The sequence below is a fragment of the Octopus sinensis genome, linkage group LG17, assembly GCF_006345805.1.
Source record: "Octopus sinensis linkage group LG17, ASM634580v1, whole genome shotgun sequence".
NCBI lineage: Eukaryota > Metazoa > Mollusca > Cephalopoda > Octopoda > Octopodidae > Octopus > Octopus sinensis.
This window is the reverse complement of record NC_043013.1, coordinates 5,359,712-5,371,967: the sequence shown is the minus strand read 5'-3', so window position 1 is coordinate 5,371,967 and position 12,256 is coordinate 5,359,712. Positions and strand designations below refer to the sequence as shown.

Sequence of the window (12,256 nt, the reverse complement as noted above, 5' to 3'; positions counted from 1 at the left end):
CGCAAAATTCAGCAAAATAAACAAGAGTATTGAAGGAAATTAGGATGTTGATTTTATCAGTTATATGCCTCTCTTAAAATCGGTGGAATTGTTCTGGAGTGAGGAATATTTGTTATGTAACCCTTTATGTTTTGAGTTCAAACCTCAATGAGGTCATTTTGCCCTTCATCCCTTGGGTGGGGGTGGGTCAATAAAATAAAAATACTGGTCATGTATTGGGCTGATGTCATCAGTTAACCTATCGCCTGCAAAACTGATGGCCTTGTACATAAATTGTTTCCATACTTTGTGAGTTCAAATCCCACAGTGACTTGGCAGAATCATTAAAGTATCAAAAAAATTACTTTGCAGTTTTTGATACAATTCTTTACATTCTGAGTTCAAATCTTGTCAAAGCAGTTTTCCAACACTAACTATTCTGCCAGCTCACAAGACTGATAATAATAACAATCCTTTATACTTTAAGCAAAATGCCTAAAATTTTGGGGGAGGGGATTAAGTCGATTACATCGATCCCCAGTGATTCACTGGTACTTAATTTATCGACCCTGAAAGGATGAAAGGCAAAGTCGACCTCAGCGGAATTTGAACTGGGAATGTAGTGACGGGCAAAGTACTGCTAATGTTTCTGTGCTAATGATTCTGCCAACTCATCACCTTAATAATAATGATGATGGTCGGTTCCATCACTTTCCACGTAGGAGTGTTTGAAGGAGAGGACTCACAGTTAAAGAGAGTAATAGAAAAAAACTCTAAAAAAGCAAGCCAAGAAGCTGCATCGATTTGCGATGGATGCGTGAATGTAATTTGAGTCCAGGAATGGATTTTGCTGTGAAGTCACAATGGGGACACACAGAATGATTTTGATTTTGCCTGGGATTGGATAAATTAGTCTGTTAATTGCAGGATATAATTCTTCTATCGTTCTTTTTCTTCAGCTCAAATTGTTTGGAGACATCGTGACACATTTTATGCCATGCAGATTGATTAACAATAATAATAATAATCCTTTCTACTAAAGGCCCAAGGCCTGAAATTTTAGGGGAGGGGACTAGTTGATTACATTGATCCCCAGTATTTCACTGGTACTTAATTTATCAACACCGAAAGGCTGAAAGGCAAAGTCGACCTCGGTGGAATTTAAACTCAGAACATAAGGATGGATGAAATGTGGTTGGCGGAATAATTTAACATTCCTTTTTTTCAATGCCAGCATGGGTTGGACGGTTTGGCAAGAGCAGATGAGCAAGAGGGCTCTGCCAGGTTCTCTGTCTGCTTTGGTAGGGTTTCTACAGCTAGATTCCCTTTCTAATGCCAATAATAATAATAATAATCCTTTCTACTAAAGGCACAAGGCCTGGAACTTTGGGGGAGGGGACTAGTTGATTACACTGACCCCAGTGTTTCATTAGTACTTGTTTTATTGACCTTGGTGGATTTTGAACTCAGAATGTAAAGACAGACAAAATACTGCTAACCATTCTGCCAGCTTGTCACCTTAATAATAATAATAATAATAATAATAATGGTTTCAAATTTTGGCCCAAGGCCAGCAACTTTGGGGGAGGCGGTAAGTTGATTTCATTGAACCCCACTACTCAACAGGTACTTATTTTATCAACCCCAAAAGGATGAAAGGTAAAGTCAACCTCAGTGGAATTTGAACTTATAATGTGAAGATGGACAAAATGCCAGCAAGTAGTTTGTCTGGCATGCTAATGTTTCTGCCAGCTCACTGCTTTCTTAATAATAATAATAATAATAATAATAATAATAATAATAATTAGAAGAATGATTTCTGTCGACCTTGTAGTGTGGGCAACATTTGTAGAGAAGAGAGTATAAGTTGGATGTGATTAACCCCAGTATATAACTGGTATTTATTTGATAAAAAGCTCCAGATGTGGCAACGACAATGAACACAATAATGACACAAATAATTGTAAAGAACGAAAACACAGGAAGTCTCAGGACATATTTATGAAATGATGAGGAATATCAACGACTGACAAATGGACACACACACACACAGACAGAGCATCATCATTTAATGTCTGTCATGCTGACATGGGTTGGACAGTAGGACAGGATCCTATGAGCCAGTGGACTGCATCAACATGTATATATGTATGTATGCATGTATGTTTGCATGTATGTATGAATGTATGCTTGTATGTGTATAAGCATACTTGCATTTATGTATGTATGTACATACGTATATAGGAATACTTGCATGTATGTATGTATGTATGCCTCAGTAAAGCTGGACTCAAGAGTCATCTTCGTAGTCATAAAACGAGACAGATGAGTGACAACCTGGCCACTGGTGGTGGTGTAACACACCATACTAATCATATCTGTCAGGCATGTGGAAGAGAGTGTAATTCGGCAGGAGGATTTAAACGACATGCAAAGGTACATGAAGCCCAGTTACAACTACAGCCGGCTATTACTGGTAAAGGTTTTAGCTGCCAATTCTGTACAATACATTGTAGATCTTTAGCTGGGCTAAAAAGTCACATTCGATCACAGCACCAATAACAGTTAAGCTTCGTGCAATGGCCATACTCGATAACGAGGGGGCAGCCATAATGTATGCATGTACATATGTACGTAAGTACATACATATATAAGTACGTATGTACATACGTATGCATGCATGTATGTTCATATCTACGTTCATACAAGCCCTGAGACAGATAAAACAAAATCAGTCAACTACTATTCTATAATATATTCGACTCTTTAAACAGCTTTGTGTCCTACCATTATTAAACGCTTGTTGCTGTTTATTACTTAACAATCTTAAACTCACACACTTACATATTTAAATATACACACATACATTAATATACATACATACACATGTTAAAATAAGGTAATTAAATTAAAACTAGTTTGTGAATAACAATGGAAGGTTGACACAGTACTCTTGGGAGAAGAGTTAAATATATTGTAAAATTTAAGGTGACCAGGACTTTAAGCTTCCATTTTCCATGCTGGCAAGCTAGAGAGCTGCCCACGGTCCAACTGTTAGTTTTGGCATGGTTTCTATGGCTGGGTGCCCTCTCCAATGCCAACCACATTACAGAGGGTAGAGGGTGCGTTTTATGTGGCTCCAGCATGGGTGCTTTTTACACATACACACACATATCCCTCACTTGAAAAACAGATTAGGGTTGGCAACAGCAAGAGCACCCAGCCATAAAAACCTGCATGAAGTACATTCCTGTTCAACCTATGTCAGCATAGAATAACACACACACTTTTACATAATGATACAATAACCAAAACTGTATGAATTCAGCCAGATATAATTTTTACATATAGACACACAACACACGAACATATATAATCTTATTGTTATGACTTTGCTGATTGCCCACCTCCCTTCACAGGATTCAAATAAAAGGGAAATCTCAAGACATTTTCAGGCAACTTTACCAGCCTACTTGCCCCTCTAAGAATTTACAGATAACTCAGATAATATTCTAGGAATTATTTCCAAACATATTCCAGAATAATTTACGATTAGGATCTCTCACATAGATACAAGGACACACATTTACGGAGTGTGGGTAGTCGATTAAATCAACTCCAGTACTTGATCGATAGTTTATTTTATCGACCCCGGAGGGATTGAAAGCAAAGACGACTTCGATAAGATTTGAACCCAGAATGTAAAAAGACATTCTAATGAATCTGCAAATCCGCCACCCTTGTTTTACACCAATAATTACAATTCTTTCTAATTCTGTCACAAGGCCAGCAATTTTAGGAGGATGGGGAGGAGGGGCAGTTAATTTCATTGAAACCCCCCACCTCCCAGTGCTCCACTGGTATTTATTTTTGTCAACCCTGAAAGGATGAAAGGCAAAGTTGACCTCAGCAGAATTTGAACTCAGACCGTAAAGACGGATGAAAGAAGGCCATAAAGCATTTTGGCTGGTGTGCTAACAATTCTGCCAGCTCGCCAATAATAATAATAATAATAATAATAATAATAATAATAATAATAATCCTTTCTGCCATAGGCACACAGCCTGAAATTTGGGGGATGAGATAGTCGATTACATTGCCCCCCCCCCTCCTCCCAGTGTTTCATTTATCGACGATGAAAGGCTAAGTCGACCTCAGCGGAATTTGAACTCAGAACGTAGTGGCAGACGAAATGCCATGAAGAATTTCGATCAGCGTGCTAATGATTCTGCCAGCTCACCAATAATATTAATAATAATAATAATAATAATAGTCCTTTCTACTACAGGCACAAGGCCTGAAATTTGGGTGGGGGGAGGGCACTAGTCGATTACAGCGACCCCAGTGTTTCACTAGTATTTATTTTATCGACCCCGAAAGGATGAAAGGCAAAGTGGATTTTGGCGGAATTTGAACTCAGAACATAAAGATGGACGAAATGCCGCTATGCATTTTGCCTGGCGTGCTAACGATTCTGCCAGCTCACCAATAATAATAATAATAATGTTGAAGAAGAATAAAAGCTACCCAATTACTTCTCTAACAACAACAACATCAATAACAACATTGACAGGTCATTTAAAAGTAGAAACACAGACGTTAAAAAAAAAGAAAAAACAAACAAACAAAAATAGCCTGGAGCTATCATCAGAGCATTCTTCCGTATCGTTTCGTTTAACCTTGAACGTATTTTTGTATGTTAATCTTTTGAGAGAAAAAAGAGAAAAAGAGAGAGTCCGGCCTCATTCTCTGTAACACATAAAGGGAGGAAACTCTTAATGTCTCTCTCTAATAATAATTCAAAAATTATTTTTTAACCTTTTCCATTCGTGGCTTCGGGAAATAGGGGCTACACAAAGGTCATTTACTTTGTTTTCAGGGAAGAAAGGGTGGATTTGTGTTGCTCAAGCCTTTCCCATTCTCAAAAGCATTAACTTTTGGCAATGGGAAAGAACATAAAAATCGTTACATTTAACGCTCCCTTCTTTTCGGCTTCGCGAAGCAGGGTCACACCGAGGTTTTATAGTTTGTTTTCAAGAAGGGACAAAACATGAATTCGTGTCGTTCGTCTCTTTCCCATCTCCAAAAGCATCAACTGTTGGAAACGGGAAAAGTTACAATATATTTTATATTCACTTTTGGCTTTGGGAAAAGGGTTGTACAGTTTGTTTTGAAACGGAGTGGGCGAGGGGGAGTGAGGTGAATTTGTGACATTCATGCCTTTCTCATCGCGCCCAAAAGCATTAGCAACGAAACTGAGTGAAGTGATTTTGCATCAAGTGAGATTCAAAAGTGAACCAGTGCCAGAAAACTCGTGTCTAGTTCTGTGGTGCGTACCAGATAGATATATAATATCAATAACGATAGTTTTCTTGCTTATATGCACAAGGCCACAAAATAAAGGGGGGCAGGAACAAGACAGGAGGGGGGAGAGGTAGACTGTGCAGCATTCATGCCTTCTCTCTTCCTCTCCAGCCTCACTGTCACCATCACCACCACCACCAAGGACACTAGTGAAATAAGCAAAAGTGAATTAGCTTCAAACCTGGGGCTTGAAACTGGCTCCTTTGACCGTGGACTTGACCTCCTGCTCTACAGTACAATAAGAAATTTATTTTACAAATAAAAGCATGAAGTACTGGTAATTATTTGTGGGGGAGAAGGGAAGGTGTAGGAAAATAGGAAGCTGTGGCATTCATGCCTTTTCTATCAATAGTTAAGCATGGAAATAAATAACGGAAATTAAAGATGAGGATGGAAAAAAGGAAGAAGAAAAGATAGAAGTTGAAATAGAAAGAAAGAAGGAATGGAAGGAAAGAAAGAAGATTTTTTTTTTTTTTTTTTGAAGAAATGTGTAGCAGTTTCTACAGAGCCTGGTGGCAAGATGCTTCCTTCAGAAGAACCTTCTGGCCGTTTCTAAGACTATGCTCATTACCACATCATGTAAATGTCTCTCTGGAGACATGAGGTCGGCAAAAATGTTGTAGTGGTCACAGAACGGAATCACTCGGACAGTGACATCAGCGAAGATGTTGCTGAGTGCTTCACCAAATTTCGTGCTGGACGACATTGGTACAACCTGGTCTTCAGTGCCATGCAAAAGAACCATTTTCGGTAATCTGAAGGAAAAAAAAAAATGTAAAAACAACAAATTAAAAACAAATAAAGAAATGCCAATAAAGAAAACAAAAATTATAACAAAAATGAGAGAACAAATTTTGACCCTAGGTCAGTATTGATTGTAGCACGTTTGTCAGGATGTCACAACATTGACAGTGGAGAAGATGAAAGGGTTTAGATGAGAAGTATGGCATAGAATTGAGCGGATCCACTTACTTGATATTTCTCTTCAAGCTTTCTATGATAATTGTCGGAGAAAAGCGACTGAAGTGATCTTCTCCATACATACATTTCTGGATACAGCTTAGATCTTCTAAACCTCGTTGTTTCTCATGTTCATACTGGTCTTTTATGTTGTACACACCAGCCAGACCTGAAGTGGGAGAAAGCAATGCTCAATGATAATAATAATAATAATCCTTTCTACTATAGGCACAAGGCCTGAAATTTTAGGGGAGGAGACTTGTCAATTACATCGACCCCCAGCGTTTCACTGGTACTTGATTTATCGACCCAAGAATAACCATTTAGGCATAAAGTTAGTAATTTTGAGGAGCAGTGGATTAGTTGATGACACTGATGCTGGTACCTGACTGGTACTTTATTCTGTTGACCGTGATAGAATGAAGGGCAAAGTTGACCTTGATGGGATATAAATTGAACATACAGAACCGAAAGAAATATTGCAAGGCATTTTGTCTGATGCTCCAAAGAGTCTGCACTACCACCATCCTTATGTATATTCAACAAATATAGCACCAGGTGCATCTGAATAGCACCAGACACCCTCAAACAGAACAGAGACCCCAATTGGTACTAGGCACCTCTAAAAGATCCCCCAGGTATCTCCCCCCCCCCCAAAAAAACGACTGTGATCATTTCATGGATCCCAATGATCTAATGTTCTGAAGGATTCTCTGGATTCTATATATCAATGACAATGACCTCTACCTCTGCAAAATATCCACTCGTTCCCCCGGTCTCCATCATCTATACCCTTAAAACTCATCTTTTCTCTTCACACTACTCCTATTGTCTCTCACCTTGCTAAACACTCAATCCAATTATTAGTATGGAAAAAAGAATAGATGAAACTGGTGACTGATGGTGATGATGCCGATAAAGGAAATGATGGTAATGATGATGATATAAGCAATAAAAAAACAGGGAGCAAATGGTTTCTTACCTACGACAGCTTTGATAGATTTACACATGTCATGTAAACTTGGGCCACTATCAAATTCTTTCGGCCGAACAGTGACAACGGAATCATTATCAGAAGCTTCTTCATCACCTTCCATATCTAGAAAGTGTGTCGCAGTTTTACGAAAGCCAGCCACGCTGCTTCCACTGACATCATCTTCGCTTTCCGGCGTGTCGATGTCCATTGGTTCATGGTTCATCTCGTTAACGTTTTTTGATTGCGATGGTGTGGAAAATGTCTCGGTTGAAGCAGAATCTTGGTCCTCTTCGTTTGCTGCACCCAAAGCCAATGGTCTGGTTTCAGGCTGTGAAGTAGTGTCTGTACTGCTGTCGTCCAGTGGAGAAATGCCTTGGCGCCCAAGCCTTAATTCTCCATGGAGGAGTTCCAAAATGGCCATTACACAAAGGTGAGCACCACAAGAGTGACCAATCAGGATGATTTTTTCCTAAATTAATAAGATATTAAAAAATAAGAAAAAAACATAAAAAGAAATATTAGCTTTTGTGGAATTTTGGTTTACGTCATTTTAAGTTTATCCAGGGTAGGAAATACAGGGACTAATATTTGTAGGGTAGATTCCCACCTGTAACTGTTGAGAGACTGTGGTGGTTGATGGCCAACCTGAATGGTTGCAGGTCAAGGAGAGAGAAGAAGAGGGTGATAAAGAGAAAGAGAAAGAAGGGGACAGATATATATATATATATATATATATATATATATATATATATAATCAGCCGAAATTGCGAGGATAACCTGGTGCTTGACTGAGGAAAGAAAACTTCAAATGACCCATCCTTGTTTTCTTTGTATCATCTGTCTGGATGTTTTGTTGGCTCTTTTCGTATCACCTAGCTGTCCAGATGTTTTGCGTTCTTGTCTCAGGAGTGGCTGTGTGGTAAGTAGCTTGCTAACCAACCACATGGTTCCAGGTTCAGTCCCACTGCGTGGCATCTTGGGCAAGTGTCTTCTGCTATAGCCCCGGGCTGACCAATGCCTTGTGAGTGGATTTGGTAGACGGAAACTGAAAGAAGCCCGTCGTATATATGTATATATATATGTATATATGTGTATGTGTGTGTGTTTGTGTGTGTGTGTTTGTCACCCTAGCATTGCTTGACAACCGATGCTGGTGTGTTTACGTCCCCGTCACTTAGTGGTTCGGCAAAAGAGACTGATAGAATAAGTACTGGGCTTACAAAGAATAAGTCCCGGGGTCGATTTGCTCGACTAAAGGCGGTGCCCCAGCATGGCCACAGTCAAATGACTGAAACAAGTAAAAGATATATATATCCACGCACACACACACAGAATGTCAGAGACTGTAGTTAACAGTTTTTGTGATGGTAGCACATTCTTCTATACCAGCATTCCATGTTGGTCCATACACAGGTCGCAGCATGCTCTCCATCATCAAATTATTAAGAGAGGAATTTTGAGAACGTTACACTATCGCCATGTCATCCTAGATTTTAATTTTTCATGAACACTTGAAAAGTGGTGATGACACTGCTTTTGAAAACGATCTACCACCATCTTAATGTCACTGTAGGCAGAACGAATCCACAAAAACCCCATTTTCTAAAGATATTGGACCAACCAAAGCCTCATAAGTGGATTTAGTAGATGGAAACTGAAAGAAGCCTGTTGTCCCTCTCTCTCTCTCCCTCTAGTTCCTTCATTAATTTTTCATTCCTTCTTCTCTCTCTGTTCCTTCCACATGACAGGTGTTCAGCCAAGCATGATCTTTCTTGGCCTGACCGCCATGTGTACAACACCTTATTTTCCTGTCTCCTGACTTTCATCTATGTTTTTGCCTCAAGGTTTTCACTCTACTTGCCAGCTCAACTCAACTTGTCCTTATTAGTCAAAAGACACCTGTTGTATTTGTAATTGTGTAACATTTTCTTCGTTTTCTTGTTTTTTTTTTGTTTGTGTTGTCATACACATTTGCTCACTTTCTTCCAAAAATTTAATGCCTTTAAACAGTTTCAAGTGTAACAGGCCAAAACTGTAATGATAATTGGAAGCTTGACTGATGAACAGAGGGCCACGAATGACTTGTCCTGGTTTTTCCTGTTTGTCTTTGTATCATTTATCTGTCTGTATGTTTTTGTTGTCATCCGTTATATTCTTATTCTGTTTTTTGGATTTATATATACATATAGCAGCATACGTACACCTTTTGCTCACCTTCTAAGTACGTATGTATGTTTGTATGTATCTCTCTCTCTATGTATATATGTATTGAAAGTCAGGGTACAAAATGTATCTGTTTGCTTGAAAGAAGAAGAAAATTTGATAAGTGGAAACTGAAAGAAGCCTATTGTATAATATATATGTGTGTGTGTGTGTATCCTTGTACCCATGTTTGTCCTCAACCACTGCTTGATAGCCAGTGCTGATGTGTTTACATCCCCATAACTTAGCAGTTCAGCAAAAGAGACCAATAAAACAAGCATTGGGCTTAAAAAGAAGTACTGGGGTTGATTCATTAAACTAAAAAAAAATTCTTCAGTATGGTGCCCCAGCATGGCCGTAGCCTAATGACTGAATCAGGTGAAAAAAAAAAGAAAATAAAGGGTAACAAAATCGAAAAGGTTAAAACTCCCAAAACCAACCAACCAACCAACCAACAAATACAGATTTCAAAGAAGATCTTACCTTATTTCCACCATATTTGTGAATACAGTTGTGTATCCAACTGATGGCATCGACCACATCCTGTACCATGTCGTCTGCACAGCCCTAAGAACAACAACAACAACAGAATTAGTATCAATATACAAGCAGCGGCAGAGAAATGTTCCATAGTTTATAAAGCTATTAGTGAGACACTAGTGAAGTTAAGCAGGTAATTATGGCATCTTCATGTAGCTAAGGTTTTACCATTTGTTTTTTGCAGTTACCATCCTGGTTTAGACTGGTGCAGAATGTGCATTTGTTGTTGAAACTTTTATCTAGAATGGTGAATGTGAGGGGTCTTTTGCTGCACTTTGTTACAAGTCACACATCAACGACAAAGATTCTATGAAATCATTCCCCACTATTTGATTGGATCACTGGAACCCTCGTCATTGGAACTGACAAAGTGCCAGTTATTTTGGGGGGTTTTTTTTCAGAGTTCAGTGAAAGAAATTATACTTCGTCACAAACTAAACTCTCAGCAACAAACCCCTCTCAGTTCCTTACATTTTTTGGTACATTTTCTTGGGGGAGAGAGAACAATGTCCAAGACAATTTCGAACAGTTTCAAGTGTAACAGGCCAAAACTGTAATGATAATTGGAAGCTTGACTGATGAACAGAGGGCTATGAATGACTTGTCCTGGTTTTTAAAACAAAAGAGCATTTTTTAAAAACTATATTTTCTTATTATGGAGATGTACTTGCATAGCAAGTGACTTGATCTTAGATCGTGTGTTGAAACAAACAATTGCAGCGTGGAAGGTATTTATAAACCATTTAAAAATACACTTCAACATTTAAATATAACATTTAAATTTAAATACCTTCCACGCTACAATTGTTTATATTTTCTTACCTGTGGGTAAAGTGAATAGTTAGGGCAGCAGACAACAGCGTCAACTTGGTCGGCAATCTGAGAACACACTAAGCCACACATGTTCTTGTCTCCTGTGCTCCAGCCTTCTCCAAACACATAGATTAAAACTGGTTTTAAGCTGTCTTCCTTATAGGCACCGACTGGTAAATATATATCAAGCTGTTTATCATTGCGTCCATATGTGAGATTCTGCAAGATTAAGAGATTTGGTTAATTAGACAGGGTAAAAAAAAAACAAAAAGTAATAGATAACAGTAAGGAAAAACTTCCTTTTGTACCACCGCCCCATAAATTTTTCTGAAAAAAATATTACACATGGTGGAAAATGAATTTCCTACCATGTCTTGTAATAATAATGAGAAAGTCATAAAAATTGCTATTAAAAAAACTTCATTTCTGTATTATATATAATAATGATAATAATGAAATTATTGTATACAGTGCTCAGGTGCACCACAACTTGTCAGAAAGTGCATATAAAGCACATGCAGTAATGTAGAAATGTCTGGAAAGCGAACAATGTATGAGTCAGATACATGCTTATATATATATTCATGTCCGAATTTGCCTAACTTTAAGGCCTAAATTGCCTCACTCTATGAAATTTACCTAACCTTAGGACATGAATAAACCGTTTTCATATAAGGTATTAGGTGCAATTAATTTTCTTTTGTGTGGGTTGGGAGGTTGGGGGGGGGGCACTAAGCTAGTATCCAATTAGATTTTTGTTGCGTAAATGATTTTACGCAACAAGGGAGGTCACTGTGTTATGTTCTGTAAGGTGTTCTGTATAATTGTAAGCACAGCAGCTGACATTCTTAGCTGAGAGACAAAGACGGTGTTGTTCATTCGCCCTGTATAACTATGAAAGGTAGACATCTGTGTGTGTGTTTGTGTGCATAAGAAGATTCACACAAATCACATCATATAGCCTCATCATCGTTTTAACGTCCACATTTCCATGCTTGCATGGGTCGGACAGAATTTTGTTGAGGCAGCTTTTTCATGCCAGAAGCCCTTTCTCTCACCAACCTCCGCCCGTTTCCAAGTAAGGAAGTTTCTCGTTGCCAGACATGCTTCCAAAGAAGACTGGAAAAGAATGACATCGTTTATATGATGGATGGTGATGGACCCCTACAACTATTACACCATGCCGAATCAAGGACACACATATACAGCAGGCTTCTTTCAGTTTCCATCGCTCAAATCCATTCAAGGCTTTGGTTAACCCAAGGGTAAGCAGAAGCCACTTGTTCAAGGTACCACGTGGTTGGAGAGCGAACTTCTTAACTACACAGCAATGTCGGAAACTACAGGAAAAATTCATTTTTAAATCGAAAATGCACTAAAAGTATTTTTTGTCATTAATGTAATTTTATGTTATTTAATTAG

General features: G+C 38.5%; 1 protein-coding gene across 2 annotated transcripts in view; it reads right to left on the bottom strand.

Moving 5' to 3' along the window:
• Positions 1–5,805: 5,805 nt before the first annotated feature.
• Positions 5,806–12,256, bottom strand: part of LOC115220853 — a 27,117-nt gene continuing 20,666 nt past the window's right edge. For both annotated transcript variants that reach the window (XM_029791031.2, XM_036510276.1), the window contains exons 3-7: positions 10,844–11,053; positions 9,965–10,048; positions 7,286–7,748; positions 6,316–6,472; positions 5,806–6,098 (exon numbers count right to left, since the gene is read on the bottom strand). In XM_029791031.2, the coding sequence (XP_029646891.1) occupies positions 5,873–6,098; positions 6,316–6,472; positions 7,286–7,748; positions 9,965–10,048; positions 10,844–11,053 (1,140 nt within the window). In that variant the 3' untranslated portion in view covers positions 5,806–5,872. The remainder of the gene's footprint in view (positions 6,099–6,315; positions 6,473–7,285; positions 7,749–9,964; positions 10,049–10,843; positions 11,054–12,256) is intronic.